We start from the raw sequence: 20,440 nt of genomic DNA, 5'->3' as shown, positions 1-20,440 counted from the left end.
TATCTTCCCCCTTTTTATCTAAATTAAATTCAAATGAAGTAATTTAAAAAAATGATTTTTAATTGCTTAACAAGTAGAAATACAATCAGTGACAATTATTAATTAAAACATTAAACAACCCAATTACCTTTTTTAAGGGTCATGATGAAAAGCTTCAGTTCCTCTCTACCATACACACAAAAGCTTCTCAAGAGAGCATCAGTGTACATCACACTTGTATGTGGCACCTCTGGCAAAGGGGTATTGGTTCCTCTTCCCTATATCTGCTTAACCACACTTCTTTCTGGAATGTCCTTTTTGCTCCTCACTACTGAGCAAGCTCCTGCAGCTGTCTTTAAGGTCTGACTCAGTGAATATCTCCAAAAGCCTTGCTTGACCACTTTAACATACAAATTAAAAGCACGATGTGGTCATTTTGGAAAATGACTGGTAAATTCTCAAGCTACAATGTCTACTTAAAAAAAATACAAGCAGGTAGAATAGACCTGACATCGTAAGAAATAAAATGTCTTTCCAATGTGGATTGAAAAAACTATCCTGATTAAAAAAACAGTAATGCTGTACTAAAAAAAAAAAAAAAAAAAAAAAAGCAATGCTGTTTTACACTAAAATATGTAATTGCAGAGAAAGAACAAAATTCAAGTCATGATTCTTTTCTTACAAAATTATAGAATATTTTAAGTTTGGTAAGTAATTATTATTCAGAAATTTTAAGGATGACATTTTTGGTCAAATGACATGAAGCACATTCACAAAGATAGCATAACAAGCCCTTCTTAGTCTTCTAATTATATAATTTTTTATTCACAATGGGGCCTCAACATTTAAAAATTAAATATGTAACACTTCATGTAGGAACCTGATAATTTAATGACTAAAGTGAAGATACTTTCATATGAAATAAAAATTTTTAAAGTTAAAGAAAATTCTTCCTGAGTAGACCTTGAAGATTATTTTTTAAGATTATTTTTACACCAATATATAAAAAATGACTAATATTATTAAAAATAAGTTTAATTCTATGCAAGTATTTTGACACTATTCCCTTTAAACAGTAGGTAATCCAAGTCACATAAAAATCTAAGGAGGTAAAGGAATAGTAAAGGTTTCTTTATAATTACTTCAAAGAAATTAGGGTGTTTTCATTCCAGCAAACTGCTGCTCTAATTAAAGAGGGAAAATCATCTGAGTGAAACCCACAAAAAACATTGCTGGTAAAATTTTTAATGTTTCCATGATTAGTTTCCATTACTCTCTTCTAATAATCACAAACAAATATCTCAAAGGTATTATATATATTACTGCCACATGAGAAGTAGAATCTACAGAAAAACTAAACTATGACAGCTTTATTTATATTTTCACTCCTAAAAAAATTAAACTAGAATCATCTATACAGTACAAATAAAGAACTAATACTATTTGAGAAACATAAACAATAGTCAAGAGCTTTTTTATTTTTTAATTCTAACTATGTGAATTCAAAGTTAACTGGTAAATCGCGATATCTATATCGGAATATATGATTTATATTTACATTAACATGTATTCTATTCCTCTGTACATTTTGCAAAGTAGCACACACACAAAAGCAAATATCAAATTTTGAATATGAAAAAGCAAAAAAAGCATGTTTTCAAATACATCTGTACTAGTAGTTTTCTGGCCTCCTTTAGAAAACAAACTCAAGAATTCATTATCCTGAGTCTCTTCAAGGCTACTTGATGTTGTGTGGTAATATCTTTAATTACATTTCCTCAAGGCTTCTTCTAATAGCTTCTTCTAATTCCACATCTGCATCAAAAAACACAGTATTTTAATATTTAGGGCAGAAAACAAACATGTGCTTTATGTAAGTCTCATCAACTACATCCATCTTTTCAAGAAGAAAAATAAAAATGGAGAAAATTAGGATAACTTGGCAGTTTCTCCATCATAAAATATGAAGATTTTGGATATAAACTCAGACTGAATTATAGTATATATGAACTTAATGTGCTAAGAACTTATAAATTATTTCCATTTAGGGATGCAGACTGAACAAACTTCTAGAATCACTGATAGGTAATCACAAAATTCAACATTAAAAAAAAAAATCTATGCACTTATTTCCAAAAAGACTTAAGGTAATGCATATAAACAAAAAACAAAACAAAACAAAACAAAACAAAAAAACAGAAATAGAAAGAGGCAAAACCATGAAATGGCAAAATCTCAGACTATTAACATTTTAGTTTTAAGCTTTCTAGCATCTAAGGCAAAGTGAAACTCATGGCTATGTAATAATCTTCTGAGAAGCATACATACACATACATACTCATTTAACAAATATTTATTGAATGTCCACTGTGTATCAGGCACAGAAATACAACAGTGAACAAGACAGACTATTTTTGAGTTCACACATCTTTCTCTGTTTCCTCCCTAAGAATGATACAGAAGGAGGGTAGAATTAGGTGTCAATTCTTGGCCTTCACTAGCTTCTTACACCACATTCATTTCATCCCATTCAGTCTGCAGTCTCTCAGAGCCTACTTGGTTTATAGGACCAGTGATTCCTCTAAGATGCAACTGTACCTTCCTATGGACTGGGGCGCTGGTGTTGCCTGTAATTTAAAATAATTCAAGCTAGTACATACTATGTGTTTAAGTTAAAGCTAGATTCTAGGTCCATGATTTGCCCTAAGATGAATTCAAAGAGATGAAGAAATACAAAGAAAAGGCAAGATGCTCTTAGTAAAGAAGAATAAGCTGACAAGATTTGTAAAGATATGAAAACTTATTATAAAGTTACAGAAATTAAGTGTGGCACTAGTGCAAGAATAGATGAACAGATGAAAGGAACAGCATAGATATCTCAGAAACAGACCCATGCATATAAGGAAATCTGATTTTTGCCAAAGGTAGCACTGCAGCATGGGGAAGAAAGATGGTCTTTCTAATTTAACAAATGGTGGTGGGTCACAAACATACAAAAACATTATAGAAAAGGGAATTTGGAATGCATTAAAATTACTTGTATTCATCAAAAGACACCATTAAATGAGCAAAAAGGCAAGCCATGGAGTGGGAGAAAATATTCACAGTACATGGAATCCATACTCAGAACTGAAAGATTTTCAGCCCAGAAAAATCAATAAAAAGATAAATGTAAAAAATCTTGTCAAGAAATTTGAAAAGGCACTGACAAAAGATTGTCAAAATGGTCAATAAATCTCAATCATCAGAAAAATGTAAATTAAAACTACAAAAAAAATACTAGTTCATACTCATCACTAGCTAAAATGAAAAAATTTTTTTCAATGATTAGTAAAGATGTAGATCGATGGGAACTCATATACACTATTGGAATGAAAGAAATTGGAATAACCACTTTAGAAAAACAATTTGGTATTACTTACTAAAGATGAACAGAAGCAACTCCTAAGTATATATTCCCAGAAATGTGGACATATGTCCATCAACAAGAGACAGGAGAATGTTCATATAAAATCAGTTGTAGGAGCCACAAAGTAGAAACCAAATATCTATAAATAAATGGTGATATATACATAAAAATATAATATTATACAAGTATTGGAAATGAACAAATTAAAACCACATGCTAACTAACATCTGGCTGAATCTGTAGAATAAGGTTGCCTGGGCACTCTTTGCCACCGCCATCTTAGTCTACACCGCAACCATGCCACCGTCTACTTCCCTGTTCAAGGGCACTGTGAGGTTATGCGTATGCTGCTAGCTGACCAGGGCCAGAGTTGGAAGGAGGAAGTGGTGACTAAGAAGACTTGGCTGCAGGGCCCTCTCAAGGCCTGCTGTCTATACACGCAGGTCCCCAAGTTCCAGGATGGAGACCTCACCAGTCCAATGCCATCCTGCACACTCGGGCTGTATGGGAAGGACCAGCAAGAAGTAGCCCTGATGGATATGGTGAATGACAGCGTGGAAGACCTCCGCTGTAAATATGTCACCCTCATCTACACCAACTACAAGGCGGGCAAGGAGGACTATTAGAAGGAGCTGCCAGGTCACCTGAATTCTTTTGGGATCCTGCTGTCCCAGACCACGGGGGGGGGGGGGGCAGGCCTTCATCGTGGGCAATCAGATCTCCTTCCCCGACTACAACCTGCTGGACTTGCTGCTGAATCACCAGGTCCTGGCCCCCAGCTGCCTGGACTCTTTCCTTCTGCTCTTGCCTACGTGGCTCACCTCAGTGTCCCACCCAAGCTCAAGGCCTTCCTGATCTCCTCCAAGCACATGAACCTACCCATCCATGGCAGTGGGAAATAGTGAAAGCTTGTGGCACCCTTAGCAGGAGGCACCAACCAACCTTTCCCCAGGACCAATAAAATTCTCCCTCCCTCCCCCCCACTCCCTCTCTTCTTCTCTCAGGCAGGCAACCAGAAACAAAAGAATACCATGCCTGTGCTGTCCAATATCATGGACATTGACTATATGTGGCTATTAATTTAAATAAAATTTAAGATTAAGTTCCTTAGTCAAGCCGCATTTCAACTGCATAATAGCCAATTTAACTATTAGCTGCCATACTGCTACAGATATAGAACATTTTCATCATCACAGAAAATTCTAATGGGCAGTGATGGTTTATTATATTATCCTATTTAGATAAAGTTCAAAATAAATCACTACTAGACTAGTGTTTTAAAACTTAACAGTGGTTACTAACCTTTGGGAAGGAGTGCAGGGGAAGTAACTGTGTAACAAGATGGCAGAACTTCACCCTGAAAGCCAAATTCTACGTGGCTTGAGGAGTCAAAGACAAAATCTGACTCTGTCAGAGAAGCGGGAAAGTGGAGTGGAGTATGTGTATGTGTCAGGGGGGGGGGGGGGTACGGGAAAGAAAGGGATCTCAGCAGAAGTGAGAAAGCAACAGATGGGGAGCTTCCAAATCTATAAATCCTGGGCTGATTTCTGAACTGTACATATACAGGATAAGATCAAAGAATCTCAGTGAAGAGCAACAGTTGAAAAGCTAAAAGAAGTAAGCAATTTTAGCTGTTGCCTGCTAAAATTGAAGACGGCAGTTTGGAGTTTGAGTCTAGCATGTTATGTGCCTCCAAGGAAAAAAAAAAACAACCAACATTCCTCAGATGAAGGTAACAAAATCCAGAGAATCTGTAATATACATCCACAACATACAGTATACATCAAAAATCACTTGACTTGCAAGAAACAAGAAATGTGACCCATAGTCAGAGGAAAAGCAGTCAATAAGAACTAAACCCCAAGATAATCAAGCTGTTAGAATTAGCAGAAAAGGATTTTAGAAAAGTTACATTTTGAAGGACTTAAGAATGAATGGATATGAAACCTCAACAGAGAAATTAATATTATAAAAAAACAACTAAATAGAAATTCTACAACTGAAATACAGTATTTGAAATGGAAAACTCATTGAGTTTAACGATAAAGGTAGCAGAAAAAAGGGTCGATAAACTTGAAGGTTGAACAATAGAAATTATCCAATATGAAAAACAGAGAAAAAAGATCGAAAGAAAATGAACAAACATATGGATAAATTTAAGCTCCCTAAAACAAAAAAAAAAGGAAACAAAAAGTGAGGCAAAAAATTGTGAAGAAATAATGACTGGAAATTTCTAAAACTGGGGGATACAAGGAACTAAGAGAAGCACAAGGAGGATAAATACAAAGATAGCTACATCTAGGGACATTATCAAAACTGCTGAAATCCAAGGACGAAGAGGAAATGTGAAAACAGCATGAGGAAAAAATATGACACATTACACACAGGGGAACAATAATGCAAATTATGGTAACTTATCATGACAATAAAAGCCAGAAGACAATGGAATGACATCTTAAAAGTGCTTAAGGAAAAAATATTAGTCAACCAGAATCCTAAAGCCAGAGAAATTGTCCTTCAAAATTAAAGACAAAATAAAGATTTAAACAAAACAAGGATATTAATCATTAACAAAACTGCACTACATAAAACTGAAGGAAATTCTTTAGGCTGAAGAAAAATGAAACCAGATGGAAACTCTAATCTCTAGGAGAGAATGAAGGTCACTGGAAAAGTAACTATGTGGATATTCTATTAAAGTAGGTATAGCGGTATTCTCATTTTTAAAATGAGGACACTGGCACACAGTGAAGTACCCTGCCCCAAATTATGTAACTTGTAAGCAGGAGAGCTGAGGTTTTTTTGTTTTTCATATATAAACAAAGGACTTGCTGAGGGACTGAATGTGAGAAGTGAGGGAGAAAGAGGAATTAGGATGAGTGCCTCAAGTTTTGCTTGAGCAACTGGATGTAAAATGGTGCCAAATGCTGTTCTAAATAAATGTTCTTCTTTACTGTTTTTCCAGGAAATAATGTGTTACCATACGATGTGGGTTTTAATATAGGAGCTAATCTAAGAAGTTACAGAATCCAAAGACATTCCTTCCTACTTTAGGAAGCACCCTTATGAGTCCTAAAAATCCCTAAATATGCTTTTGTCATTCTTTCAATAGTTTTTAACATCATTTGACTTGACTTTATTTTTCTTTTATTTACTTAAAAGCAAAAGAACTTGTTGATTTAATCTAACAAACCAATATTGTGAAAAAATTAATTGAAGTATCTGTATTCACTGGATATTCAAAGTAGGTAATTTGATAATAATTCTGTAATCTATGAGTTATTATTTTAGACATGGATAGTGATATATAAACAGTTAAACAGACCAACACATTAAAACGACACTTCCCTTCATCACCCCAAACTGTTTTCTTTACCTGTTTGTCTTGTTATAGTGACAATCTGAGTGAACTCCTTAATTCAAAGTTCAGTTCAGCAAATCATTTAAGGGACTTTTAAACTTTATCATATATTCATTAACTGTTTTACTGGGTTACATATTTATAAAGAAATTACATATTGATAGCTCTGTTCTGAAGACTTCAGGAGTAAATCTCCTGCTGAAGTCTAGGGAGCTTATGACTCATTTGTAGGTTGTTTAAAGATATATTACTTACCAAGGAAAAGATTTCTTTCCTACAATTAACTGTTAGAGAAGAATTTGTACCTAAGATTGAAGTCCTGGATATTCAAATATTAGATCATAGCTATTTACTTGTGCAATCGTATGAAAAACAAAAGGAAGAAATAAAGGAAAGAAATGATTTCTAGCTAATAGTCTAGTTATGAATACTAGGTTACAGCACGTAGAAGCTTGCAACTATGAGAATAGATAATTACCCTCCTAGCCCTCCTCCCTTATTCAGAGTCTCACTGTCCCTTGGTTAAGTGCAAACATATATTTGATTTAATGGGTGGTGAACATAGGCAAACAAAGCTAAAAACAAATAAAACTATTCTTAATTCTGGTAAATGTTACTTTCCCTTTCAACAAAAAATATTGAACACTTACTAGTACTACCATTTTGGATCTCAAAGTCCAGGGAAGCTAGATCTTTAAAGTGGCTCTTACCTCCTATCATGATACTTTTGTGCAAGGAGGCCAATGAGTTCTTGTTTCTTATTCTACAAAAATAAACACAACTTCCCAACAGGGCCTGCATCCCTCCTAGACCTCACGCTTTGCTAAGAGGGCAAGGACGTGGCCAAGAAATTCTACAGCTGATCAACAAACAGAAGACCACATGGGAAAAAGGCATAGAATTATTTTTCCTCTCTCTGTGAGTGTCCCAGGAGGCAGAAATAGAGGCTGATTTTTTGTTTTGAGGTGAGACTGTAATGTTTTTCCCAAGTATACAGGAATTTTAATCTGGAGCTATGAATTGTAAAATAAAATCTAATAATTATCAAAGTTTTATAAACCATTTGGGGAGAATAAAGGTAGGTAGTAATACACAAATATTAAAATACCTTAGTCATTCTAAAAATAAAATCACAATATAAAAGTATTCGATTTTCAGAAAAACACAAAAACTGTAGAGAAAGTATTTTCTTTCAATTTTTTTTTTTCTGGCTTACTTCCTTTCTGACTGTGCTTCTTTGAATTAAGAGGCCTCATGGGCTATTACACCTGGGAAAGTCATCTCTTCTAGAGGCTGGCCCATGCTCTGCAGAGTCTAAAATTTCAAGATTCAACTCATATTCATTCAAAAACTAGTTCTGCACTAAAATCTGTCAGGTACTGTTTTACGCACCATTTTGGGCACAGACAGAAGGGAACAAAGCAGATAAGTATCTTTGCTCTTATGGAGTTTATGTGGGTGGCAGAGTACAGAAAACAACACTAAAATATGTAATTCATTAGATAGTGGTAAATGGTAAGGAGGAAATTAAAAGCAGGGGGGAAGAAAAGGAAGAGCAGGGGGCTGCAGTGGTCACAGAGCTATCAGGGAAGTTCTCACTCAGAAGATGCCACCTAAATAAAGACCTGAAGGCGAGAGAGGGTGAGCCACACAGAGACCTGGGCAGAAAGAACAGCTAGTATAGAGCCCTAAGCAGGTGTGGAATTGATGAACTCAAGGACCAGCAAGGTGTCAGGGGAGCTGGAAGGTTAAGGCCAGTAGGAAGAAATATCAGAGGGGTGGTAGAGGCAAATTTAAAAACTTGTTTTCCCTCAGTGAGATGGGAAGGCATGCATACAGAAGTGTCTTAGAACACCAGGTTAAGAATCAAATGAGGACTGGCAAGAGGAAACATCAGGAGAACATTTGGGAAGCTTCTGCTGTAATCTAGGTAAATAATGAGGTAGCTGAGGTGGGTGAAACAGTAGAGGTGGTGAGGAATAATTATACTCTGGATCTCTTTTGAAGAAAGAGCTGGAGGATCTGCTGATTGAATGGATGTAAGGAATGAGCAAAAGAGAGGCCTCAAGGATGACTCTTGAGTTTCAAGCCTGAGATGCTGAAAGGAAGACTAGGAGGGAGTTGGAGGGCGAGCAGGAGCTCAGTTTGGAGTTGGAGGGCGAGCAGGAGCTCAGTTTGGACTTGTAAAATCGAAGATGACCATTAAACAACAAGGCAGAGATGTCAAGTAGGCCACTGAGTATTAAGTCTGGAGTTTAGGGTAGAAAACTGGGCTAGAGAGAGAAATGAGGGAGTTGTCAGCTCACAGATGATACTGACAATCCTGAGACTGGATGAATCACTGAGACAGTGAGTATAGACAGAGAAGAGTTCCAAGACTGGGACCTAGATTGAGGAGAGGAGGAACCAGCAAAAGAGAATGAGAGAGAACAGCCAGTGAGGTAGGAGGAAAACCAGGAGAGTGGGGTGTTCTGGAAGCCAGATGAGGAACGTGTTTGAAGGAGTGTGATCAACTCTGGAACAATATGTATGTATGTTTATGGAAAGATCCAGGAGATAAGGGAAAAAATGACACCGCAAGAGCGAGAAGGGAGAACTGCTGGACTGATTTCCTTAAGTACACAAGATGAGATGGGATACAGAATGTAAGCAGAAGGGATGACCTAACCAGGAGGAGAAGAGTTCATCCACAGTAATAGGAAGAAGGGAGAGAAATGGGCCCCAATACAGGAAGTAAGGAGATGTGGTAGTGGGAGCCTCCCATGCTTTCTTTTCCTCAGTGAAATAGGAAGTGAAGGCGATGGCTGAGAAAAGGGATGGGTTGGGGTATGTTGAAGGTTTAGAGAGAAGATAAGGTGGGAAGAGTGGAAGAGTGAAAGGACTAGGGAAGCAGAATACCATCACCACTAAGGGCCCCTTCAGGTCAGTGTCATGAATTTAAAGTGAGATTCGTCAATATGGTTGTGTTTTGTTTCAGTCACATTTAGTTACATGGGTGCAAGTGTGGAGTAGGAGTTAAATTTAAACAGAATTAATGCTTCCCTCGGAAAGTAGACTTATAATATCCAAACTCATATGAGGTGCCAACATCTACCAGAGTTTGCTAATATAAAATAAGAAATGTAACTATCACTGTTTTTGATCTCTTCTCTCTCTTCCTCTATATCAGCACCACTAGACAGATGTTAATTTTCTAGTTTTTAATTTCTTCATGTGGATATCTACATGTCAACAATAAGTAAGGACAACCAACTTATATTCCAATTTATCTGTCCTCAAGAAACTGGACTTGCTCTCTAGTTGAGTGCTAAATCTGACCCACCAGCCTTGAGTGCAAGATTTGAAGTCATGTCTTTGAAAATTGCATTTGTTGGTGGAAAGTGCAGTTGGTAAATTCATAAACACCAGCATTCTCTCTGCTCTGGTCCATGTTTGTCATTTGCTTTCTTTAACCTGGGTTAAAGAGCTGAGTTTTAACCTAGGCAGTCCAAATCTAAAGTCTATACTCTTTACCACCACACCATGTGGGCTCTACTTCACATCTGGTATACAAAATAGATGATATTAGAACTTTATGATTGGCCTGGGTAGTTAGAGTCTGAGATTGGCCTATAGAGACTAAAGTAGACTTATAAAATCCAAACTCATATGAGGTGCCAACATCTACCAGGTGAGGGGGAGTAGGCAGGGCAGATAAAGGAATCTACCTTTTCCCAAGACAAAATGCCACGTGCAAATTTATCCTGACTTTTACTATTTGTCAGGCATTTACAGTGTCGTGTTGGGAAGGGAAGAGAAGGAAGGAAGAGAGACTTGAGAAGTTATTTCAATTTTTTGAGTTTTGCCATTAGGTCTGGAATAAAACATCACTTTGCTTTCATGGTGCAGGGTCAACAAAATCATCCAATATTCTCCCAGCCAAATGGTTTCTGTTTTAATTTCCCTTATCCAGTTATACAGAGATGAGTCTTGGTAGCTCTAACATGTTTTAAGTTTGTTATTAAAGCTTATTCATTCAATAAACAATTATTTAGTGCCAAACACTGTGCTACGTGCTGTTGAAATAAAGATAAAACATGATCCTTGTCCTTGAGTTGCTCACAGTCCAGTGAAAATGAGAGACATGGACAAATTTCATAATGCTACTTGGTATGATACAGAGGGAGCCTAGAGGCAGTGGTTAGGTCTCTTTTTAAAGATGAAAAATCTAGGAGAGACACTGACCATACAAAATTGCCTACAAGAATGGCAATATATATGATTCAACTAGGAGATGATATTTGAGCTAGATCTTGTTGGGTAAAAGGCGGGGGCGGGGGGTGGGGAGAAAGGGTTTTAAAGGAAGTGCAGAGACCAGATTCCTTAACTTATAAGGAATCCTGTGTGCTTCTCACTCTTATTTTATATCAAGCATCAGGAAATGAAAGAAAACACACACATAATACTCCTTTGATTTTTCTTAGAATTAAGGCATTAATTCTAATGCCTTATCTCATAAGATAACTAGTTAAAAGTCTAAACTCTTGAATCCTTTAACAGTAATCCTTTTTCCAAACTAAAGAATCACAAAAATATAAAACCTCTCCAAATTTCCAAACTATAAAATGTTATATAGATAATAAAATGGTAGGAATTCTGGTATATATTCAGTTATACACATCTCAGATTTCCTGGGTTAGCTAGGGAACCCATAAAATTGTGAAGGCTTCCCAAGTGTGGTTATTTAAAAGTTATAATTTTGTCTGGCATTTTCCATGGGATTAGTCATGGGTGGCAAATAAAGGTTGCAAAGTCTTAACTACTTAGATGCTCAATGTTGTTTATCTTTTGGTGGCCTTGATAGACAACTTAGCTGGCAGTGTTTAAAACTTACAAAAGTTCTTTCATTTGTTTAACTCATCATTATGTAGCTGCTAAGCATTGTGCTAAACCTTGAAAGCCCATGTTGGGGAAAACAAGTTTGTCAAAAAACTTGCTTCCAATTAGGCTGTAGGTTTACTGCCAACTTTGTTTAAACAGTAGATTCTGGCTATAAGAGAGAAAGATTAGAGTTTTCTACTTCTTTGAATAGATGAATCAATTCTACTGCCAGACTGAAATTCCCAAACTCCTAATAGCATAAAGCTCTAGTATGCTCTTGGTCAAACTAATTTCATTATATGAGAGGTCAAACAAATACGCAGAAAACAAATCAGCTTGGCCATTCTGTTTGTTTGTTTAGCCACATTTTTCTCCCCTCTAGTCTCCACATTCCCACTCTCAAATCTCTAACAACAAATACTATATTGGAATATATGTTATGACTCCTACTTTTGTCCTTTATGCCAAAGATGCCAATTTAATGGTTTTAACCTCTTCAGTAAAGCAGAAAGTATTTTCTAAAATCCATTGTTTCATTTTTTTCCCATGGTTATTAAAAAGAATGATCTTTTATGGAAAAACCAAAGGAAAAAAAATGAGCATATGACACAACAATATAGTGGTATAGCCAATTATTTGTTGTGAAGTAATACATAAAGTTCTTTAAAACTTATGGGAGAAGATATGTAATTTTCCTTTTCAAAGAGGGAAAAAATTTTGATTTACAGAAACCACCCATTAATATTTAGATATACGTGCTTGCTTTCATAGTTCCACTGTATAACTTTTAATCTTCTTAATACTCAAAATTAGGATAACAAAATCTTCTAGTCAAGGAGTTAGCTGACTTTTTTGGCAAAAAGTCAGAAAATAATTATTTTAGGCTTGGAGAGGTAGGAGAGTCTATATACTGTTGTGTCACAACTATTCACCCTTCTCTTGCAATGTGAAAGCAACAAGACAGTCAATACTTAAAACTTTATTTACAAAACCAGGTGGTGGACTGGATTTGGTCCAAGGGCCATAACTGGCTAATTTCTGATCTAGCTTCCTAAACTGGTATCATCTCTAAATCATCTTATATGCAAACTGTCCTTTGAAAGAGGATACAATTTTTTTTTTTTTTAAACTCAGGGGTAGGGAGAGTAGAAGGGATGAACAGGTGAGAGGGGAAATTTTTTTTAAATAAAGATATAGTCAAGTAGGGAAAAGATTAATTCCATTAGGTTACCTTCTGTGGATCTGAATTCTTCTTCTATTGGAGTACTTTTTATACCCAGGTTATCATCACTGTCACATTCTGTAAGGCAGAATCAATAAATGCAAATGTATTTCTGAAAAAAGTTATTGTGCCAATATTTTCAATGACTCAATTCTCATACTCAAGCTTACTAATTACAATTCATTAGTAAGTAGTACACCACTTTCCCTTCAGTTTTTTTTTTAAATGATTACCAAATTACTTAATTCGAGAAAAATAAAAACTAATGAAACAGACAATTCGATTTTAACTCTATATTCAAAAACATTATTTGAAAAAGTTATTTTAATATAACATTGAGGAAACAGAAAATTCTAGTATTTAAAAAAATTGAAAAATTTTAAAACCTAGTATGTTTATTTGGATCTAGCAAATAAACTCCAAAGTTTCATTTGCATAAAATCATCTTAAAATTTTAAAAAATGGTGACAGATAAAATTCTCCTGTATTTTGAAAATCATATGCATTAATCTCTATAGAAACCATAGGATTAAATTAACAATGCCTCTGCATGGCACAAACTCACTTACCTGATGTCTTACGTGCTTTCATAATGAGAGACCTAAGGCTTTGTAAAAATGACATGACTGACCAGGTATTACAAAAGTCATTTAAAATTTGAACCATGGTACTATCAGTGTATATATATTTTATATATACACACACACATACACACATACACACAGAGTGACTGAATCAGGATTTAAATAACTGAATATAAGTCAAATAGATATAATAGCATGGGTGAACTTTTATACTCAATCTTTAAGAAGACTTTTAAAATCTGTGTAATTGGTATGATTCTATATATAGATACCAACTATATTTAATGTCTCTCATTCATTCCAAAACAAAGACACAAACCAAAGAGATGCAACAAAGTCCTAGGCCCATAAACCAGACAGTTCAAGGAGAGTGTTCAGATTCAACAAAAATTATCTTGACACACAGTAAAATCTGTTGTCAATTTGGATTCACTAATATATAACAGTAAGTTCATCCTTGCATTACCTAAGAAAAAATATTCTAGGTAAGTTAATGCTTTATATAAAACTGCAAAGAGGATGTTTAATTTACTTAAGAACTATAAATAACTGAATATACAAAACTGTGTCTTTAAAAACAAAATCTTAGGTGGGGAGGGGAGGTAGATCAGGGTAAAGGCAGTCAAATAGATGGTGGTGAAAGGAATTTAACTCTGGGTGGTGAACACAATATACATGTGACGTATTGTTGACTTGTACATTTGAAACTTATGTAATTTTATTAACCAATGTCACCCCAAAACATTTAATAAAATTTTTCAAAATATTAAAGAAAAATGATTTAGCATTAGTACTCATGCTAATGGTATTAAACTATAAAATTTTAATATTTTGTATTTTAGTCACTTAAATCATTTAATAACAAAAGTACACATTTTTGCAATCTAGGATTTCATAAGGAAGAAATATTAATTTGACTCCCATCTATATCTCACCTTACATACTTCTAATATTTCTGAGGAGACATGAAATCATTTTGAACCTATTAAAATTGACATGCAAACAAATAAAAACCCCAAAAAGAAAATCTTATATTAATCGAGTTAATGTTCTTCAACTAAACTACAAGATATGGTCAAGTTCTATCACATAAACAGATCACTAAGAACCCACAGAATTGTTTATATAAGCTACAGCTGTCACCAATTAAGTAGTGGAAAATAGTAACTCAGAAATTCAGTTATCAAGGAATATGGCTAGGTAGATACAATAACCCAACACTCTGGAAAGTAAAAACAAACAAAAAGCCCTTAAAATGTATGGTCACTGTAGTAAAAACAAGAAGCATATTTATTTCCTCTTATGGAGAACGTATTACAAGGAGGATGCAATGTCACACAAGGTAAATGAAAAATGGTGCTTGCATGGTTCCTTTAACTCAGTTTGTGCTCACCATACTGAGACTGTAATTTTACAGTCAGAAAAAAATGGGGCTTGTTTAATTACACAAAAGATCCTAGGGATCTTACAAAGTTAATCACTTTCCTTGGCTATGTTTCACATATGATCAGCCTACTTTTTAAAGTACCATGACCCACAATCAAATCTTTTTATCTTCTGAAAATAAAATAAATCCAAAAAAAAACCAACAACAACCCTATCTTTCTGAATGCTATTTTTTTAAAACTCTCATATTTGGTATCTGTAACATGGATTCTGCAAATGTCATTAGACTGCAGCAGAATGGCTCTCATTATCTTCACTCTTCAAGGATATGATTAGAGACAATAATTCACACTGGATTCTATCTACGTCATAAAATCAGGTGTTTCTGTCAGTGATACTGAAAAAAAATAAAAAACACTTGTGTGGCTACAGGTAGCTTATTTTAACCTTTCTAGACCTCTGCTTCTCATCTATAAAATAGGGTAATGTAACACTTGCTACCTCAGTGTTGCAAAGAGAATTAAATAAAATGTGTAAGTTCTTTAAACATCTTTAAACACTAGGAATATAGAAAACAGCTAGCATGGTTGGCTGACACATAGTGAGACCTCAATAAGTCCTTTCTTTTCTTTAAAATGTTTAAGTAACAAGTTATATGTGCATCTTTGAAACATTAGGCTTGAGTTAGAATGCACATATATTTGTAAATAAAATGTAAAAGGTCTAAGAAAAAGAGTCTCTATCTGGCTTCTCTGATTAGGATTCCTAGAAAGGAACCATGTTTCTTGACAAGTTTTAAAAAGGTGAGGGTGAATACATTATAAAATAGAATTGATGAAAGATAAGGGGGCCAAGGGTGTCAATTAAGGCATTAATATTTTTAAATATCTCTATAAAGATATAAATATTTATATAACTTAGCTGTAATAAAAATGTTTGTGCTGGAACCCTGATGCTTAAGGGGAGAGAGATTTTATAGGGCAAAAACCATGACACATTTAAATCTCAAAATTAGTTTAAAGGCTCACCTCGCTGCAAAGAATAACCGATTTAGCCTAACTAACCAAGTCAGAAATCTAAAAAAGTACCAGTAGTAAAGCTACTTAACTACCTGTCTCCTTTCTACCAACCAAAAAGGTAATACCTATGGCCAAATGACAACACATCTGTATATGAAAACAGCAATTCCAAATACTCTGTTTCTACTGAGACAAGTACCTCCTGAAAAAACTTATAATTAACTGAAAAATCAGTAAAAGATTAAATTCTCAGAGTGTAAAATACCATATGATCATTGATTCCTATGACACTATTCAATAGATTCTTCTTGTTTATATAGGAAGCTCCTGTCCAAAAAAAAAAAAAAAAAAATTTTTTTTAGTCCTAATAATGAGAAATTTCTGAAAAGTCTGAGAAAAATAATAGGTTCAAGCTTGTATCATTTGGCTATATAACAGTGATTTTTAAAACTGGAAAAATCACCAGGTTTCTTTTAAAATAATAAATATGAGAGAACTTCTACTGTATGTTACTTATAGTATGAACTTTTGTACCAAAGAGAGTTTGAGATCACAAATTCCCTGAAACTGTAAGTGATATTGTATATACATGTTCATTTTTAGGGAAAGAGCCATAGAAAGCTTTTGCCAGATTCTTAAAAAGATCCACTGACTCCCTACCAAAAACCACAGTTCCTTAAGAAACTATCTAGTGGTCAAATCTGAAGCTAGGAACACTGAGCTAAGTGAGAGGAAAGGAGCTATCCTGGCATTCTTATGGTAACCAAAATTACCCTAAAGGCCCAATAAGATATAGTATTTATGGACATTGAGAGATTTTCTAAGTCTCAATACACTCCTTAAAAGAAACTATTACTCTACTATTCACAAAGCCATTTGTTAGGAAAGGTAATGGAATAAAGTTAACCGAGAAAGTGATTATTCTTGATTTTCTTACTACAGTAGTCCTACCCTTATCTGCAGTTTCACTTTTTGTGGTTTCAGTTACATGCCATAGTCCAAAAATATTAAATGGAAAATACTAGAAGTAAACAATTCATAAGTTTTAAATTGTGCACTGTTCTGAGTAGCATGATGAAATCTCATGTTGTCCGGTTCCATCCCACCCAGGACATGAATCATTCCTTTGTCCAGTGTATCCACGCTGTACACTTGATCCTTGGGCAACACAGGTTTAAATGGTGTGGGTCCACTTATTTTTTCAACTGAGCCACAGTTCAAACTCATGTTGTTGAAGGGTCTACTCCATGGTTGGGAATCTGTGTATTCAGAGGACCGACTGACTGTAGTAATACATAGATTTTCACCTGTGCGAGAGGTTAGCACTCTTAACCCCAAGTTGTGCAAGAATCAACTGTACATGCCATCTGCCCCTTACTCGAAAGCTGTCTCAGTTATCAGAATGACTATCACAGTAACCTATAATGCCTGTGTTGAAGTAACCCTTATTGTACTTAATAATGTCCCCAAAGCACAAGAGTAGCAATGTTGGCGATTTGGATATGCCAAAGAGAAGCCATAAAGCGCTTTCTTTAAGTGAAAATGTATGTAAAGGAAAAAAACATTATATCTATAGAATTTGATATTATCGCGGTTTCAGACACCTACTGGCAGTCTTAGAATGTATCACCTGCAGATAAGGGTGGACCACTATATAAAGTTTGCTACCAGGCAGTTTAATGTCTTTAAGTCTTCCTACCATGAAGAAAAAAAATTTGCCTTAAATCAGATAACTGAATATGAATATGAGCCAGAAAACTTTTTCTGTATTTTAGAATTGCAAAAGTGTCTTTAAATCTAAATAAAATACCATGATTTAAGAATTCTATATTTCTTTAGCCACTTAATAATTTCCATTATTTTTAAAATGCAATGGGCACAGCACATAAAAAGACGCTCAACATTGCTAATCATTAGGGAAATGCAAATCAATACTGAGATACCTATTAGCATGGCTACTAGAAACCACATATACAACCAGAAAATAACAAATGCTGGCAAGTATGTAGAGAAATTGAGACCCTGATGCACTGTTGGTGGGAGTGTAAGTAAAATGGTGCCATTCCTGTGGAAGTCACCATGGAAGTTTCTCAAAAACTTAAAGATAGAATTACCACATGATTCACAATTCCATTTCTGGGTATGTACTCAAAAGAATTGAAAGCAGGATCTCAAAAGAGATATTTATATACCTATCTTCATAGCAGTATTATTCACAGTAGCTAAAACATGGTTACAAGCCAAGTATCCATGGATGGATATATGGATGAGCAAAATGGGGTATATACACAGAATAGAATATTATTCAGCCTTAAAACTGAAGGAAATTCTTACATGTTATAATATAAATGAAACTTGAGGACATTATGCTAAGTGAAATAAGCCAGTCACAGAAAGACAAATGCTGTATTTCACTTATATGAGGTACTAAGCGTAGTTAAAAACAGAGACAGAAAGTAGAATGGTGGTTGTCAGAGCCTTGGGGGAAGAAGGAATGGGGAGTTATTATTTAATGGGTACCAAGTTTCAGTTTTGCAAGATGAGAATAATTCTGAGGATGGATGATCATGGCTACGCAACAACATAAATGTAGTTAATACCACTGAACTGTACACTTCAGAATAGTTAAGATGGTAAACTTATGTGTATTTTACCACGAAAAAAAAATTGGAAAGTAAAAAAAAAAAAATTACCTAGTGGCTAGGAACCATATTTACATTAGTAATAAAAAAAACAGCTGCTATTTACTGAGCACATACAGTGCTTTATATGCTGTGCTAGATACTTTATACATATTACTAATTCTTACAACCTTAAAGATATGAAAAGTGAGACTCAGAAAAAGTAACTTAACTAAAATTACAGCTAGGAAGCAGCAACGTCAGCATTTGAATCAAAGTCTATGCCCTTCTTTATGCACTGCATGATCTCCGCATTTCATAAAAATTCAGAATAAGGTACACATGTACCCCCAGAGAGCAGTAAGTTCAAAAGAGCACTGATTATGACTGATTTAACAATAACCTAGTCTCTCACCTCCAACCCTGATATACCCATGCAGATCTACTCATATGCAGCTCTCATTCCAAATAAAGTTGAAATAAAGGCAAATTCATACAGGTTTCACATTCTAAATTGCATAAGAAATGTTCCCAAAAGCATCAGCAAAAGAGAAGAAAAAGGGGGCTGGCCTATGGTGGAAAATGAAAAAAGTTAAGTATTTTAAAGAATATTGAATAAAAGTTAAAGACTGGGAAAAGGATGGCAAAAAAGTGAAAGAAAAAGAGATTCTAAAGAAAAAAAAGCCACAGAGAGAAAAAACAAGTGAATGAAAACAAAAATTACAGAATGGAAAGATAAAATTCAATACTAAAATAAATCTTTCTGAATCCCTAGAATGACATTCTTTCTTAAATACTGGTTAGTGAAATTGGGCATCAGTACTGTCTTTCTTTGAACAACCTCAGAAAGGTAGAGCAGGGTGTGTTAAGTCCCAGGAATAAGATAAGAAGTACCTACTCTTTCTAAGGAACTAAAGATTTTTCGAGGCTTCACTTTTGTCATTGTTAACCTCTTAAATGGTCTTATTTTGGGGGGAGGAGGGGTGGAGAGTGTGGTACTGCCATATTAGTATTTATTGCTTTCTGGTTTCACCTGTAAGACTTTCCTTTCTGAAAAATTAAAGATGAATTTGGAATTTCAGAAACAAAGTGAAGATCTGGATTCTGAGGTTTACAAAATTGTACTAACATTATTTCATACCATGAATATATGTTATATACATTAATATCGAGTTTGTCTCTTAGATCAAAAATATTCCAGAAAATTATAAATTCATCCTCTTTTAAAACACTAAAGAATGAAAGTGAGATAAGGAAAAATAAATAAGATAGAAGTATGAGAGCATGATGTTTAGTGAGCAGCCAACAGTACACTAGTGGACAGCAGTTTATTGGTTTCTCTCAGCAGTGAAGTCTCCTCCTCTTGGATGGTCTGCACTGTGACTGCAGCTGCATACCTTTGGTGGTATCAGATATGCTATTTAACAAGGCACACATCATATCTCCCTCTAAGTGGTGAGGGTTTAGTATATGTGCTGGCCTCTGAGTCTTCTTAAATTGATTTTCTAGCTCCAGAAAACCTTGATCTCCTGAGAGGATGGTGAAAGGAATTTGCTTGGGTAGTTGTTCATCTAGACGGCCAGCCTAAGTTGGAATAAACGGCATATGTTGATGAAAATTAGCATTTGAGTTTCAAATCAAGTTACATATATTTCAGAATGAACGCACACCTAGTAAGATATATTTAGCTTGTTCCCCAGCTCCCACCAAAGATCTTCGTAAATGAAATATACCATATTTAATCAAATATAAAATGTTATCAATTATTATAAGCTATCTTATGTGCCACTAAGAAAGAAAGAAAGACCAAAAGAAGTCCAATAGGAGGCCCCCTCATAAAGCTGAAGTTCTTTAAATCAATTATAGAGAAAAGGTAGGCAATGTAATTTGCACACTCAATCTTAGCACTATAGGTAGAAAAAGAAATCTCTTGTGGTTTAAAACATAAGCATCAGTCAACAAGTTTTCAGAGTAAATTCATGCTATAAATGTGATACAT

The 20,440-nt window shown here is 34.8% G+C and overlaps 1 protein-coding gene and 1 pseudogene across 1 annotated transcript in view; one reads left to right on the top strand and one right to left on the bottom strand.

Annotated features, from left to right (window-relative positions):
* Positions 1 to 20,440, bottom strand: part of ZNF451 (zinc finger protein 451) — a 72,767-nt gene that overhangs the window by 1,472 nt on the left and 50,855 nt on the right. Inside the window, exons 13-14 of the mRNA XM_016145672.2 lie at positions 19,839 to 20,025; positions 12,841 to 12,909 (exon numbers count right to left, since the gene is read on the bottom strand). Of these exons, the coding sequence (XP_016001158.1) occupies positions 12,841 to 12,909; positions 19,839 to 20,025 (256 nt within the window). The remainder of the gene's footprint in view (positions 1 to 12,840; positions 12,910 to 19,838; positions 20,026 to 20,440) is intronic.
* On the top strand, positions 1,408 to 4,833 carry LOC118601618 (annotated as a pseudogene).

This window comes from Rousettus aegyptiacus, unplaced genomic scaffold (genome assembly GCF_014176215.1).
Source record: "Rousettus aegyptiacus isolate mRouAeg1 unplaced genomic scaffold, mRouAeg1.p scaffold_m13_p_1, whole genome shotgun sequence".
Lineage (NCBI taxonomy): Eukaryota > Metazoa > Chordata > Mammalia > Chiroptera > Pteropodidae > Rousettus > Rousettus aegyptiacus.
Note: the sequence above shows the minus strand (reverse complement) of the source record. Positions and strands in the feature narration are given on the sequence as shown.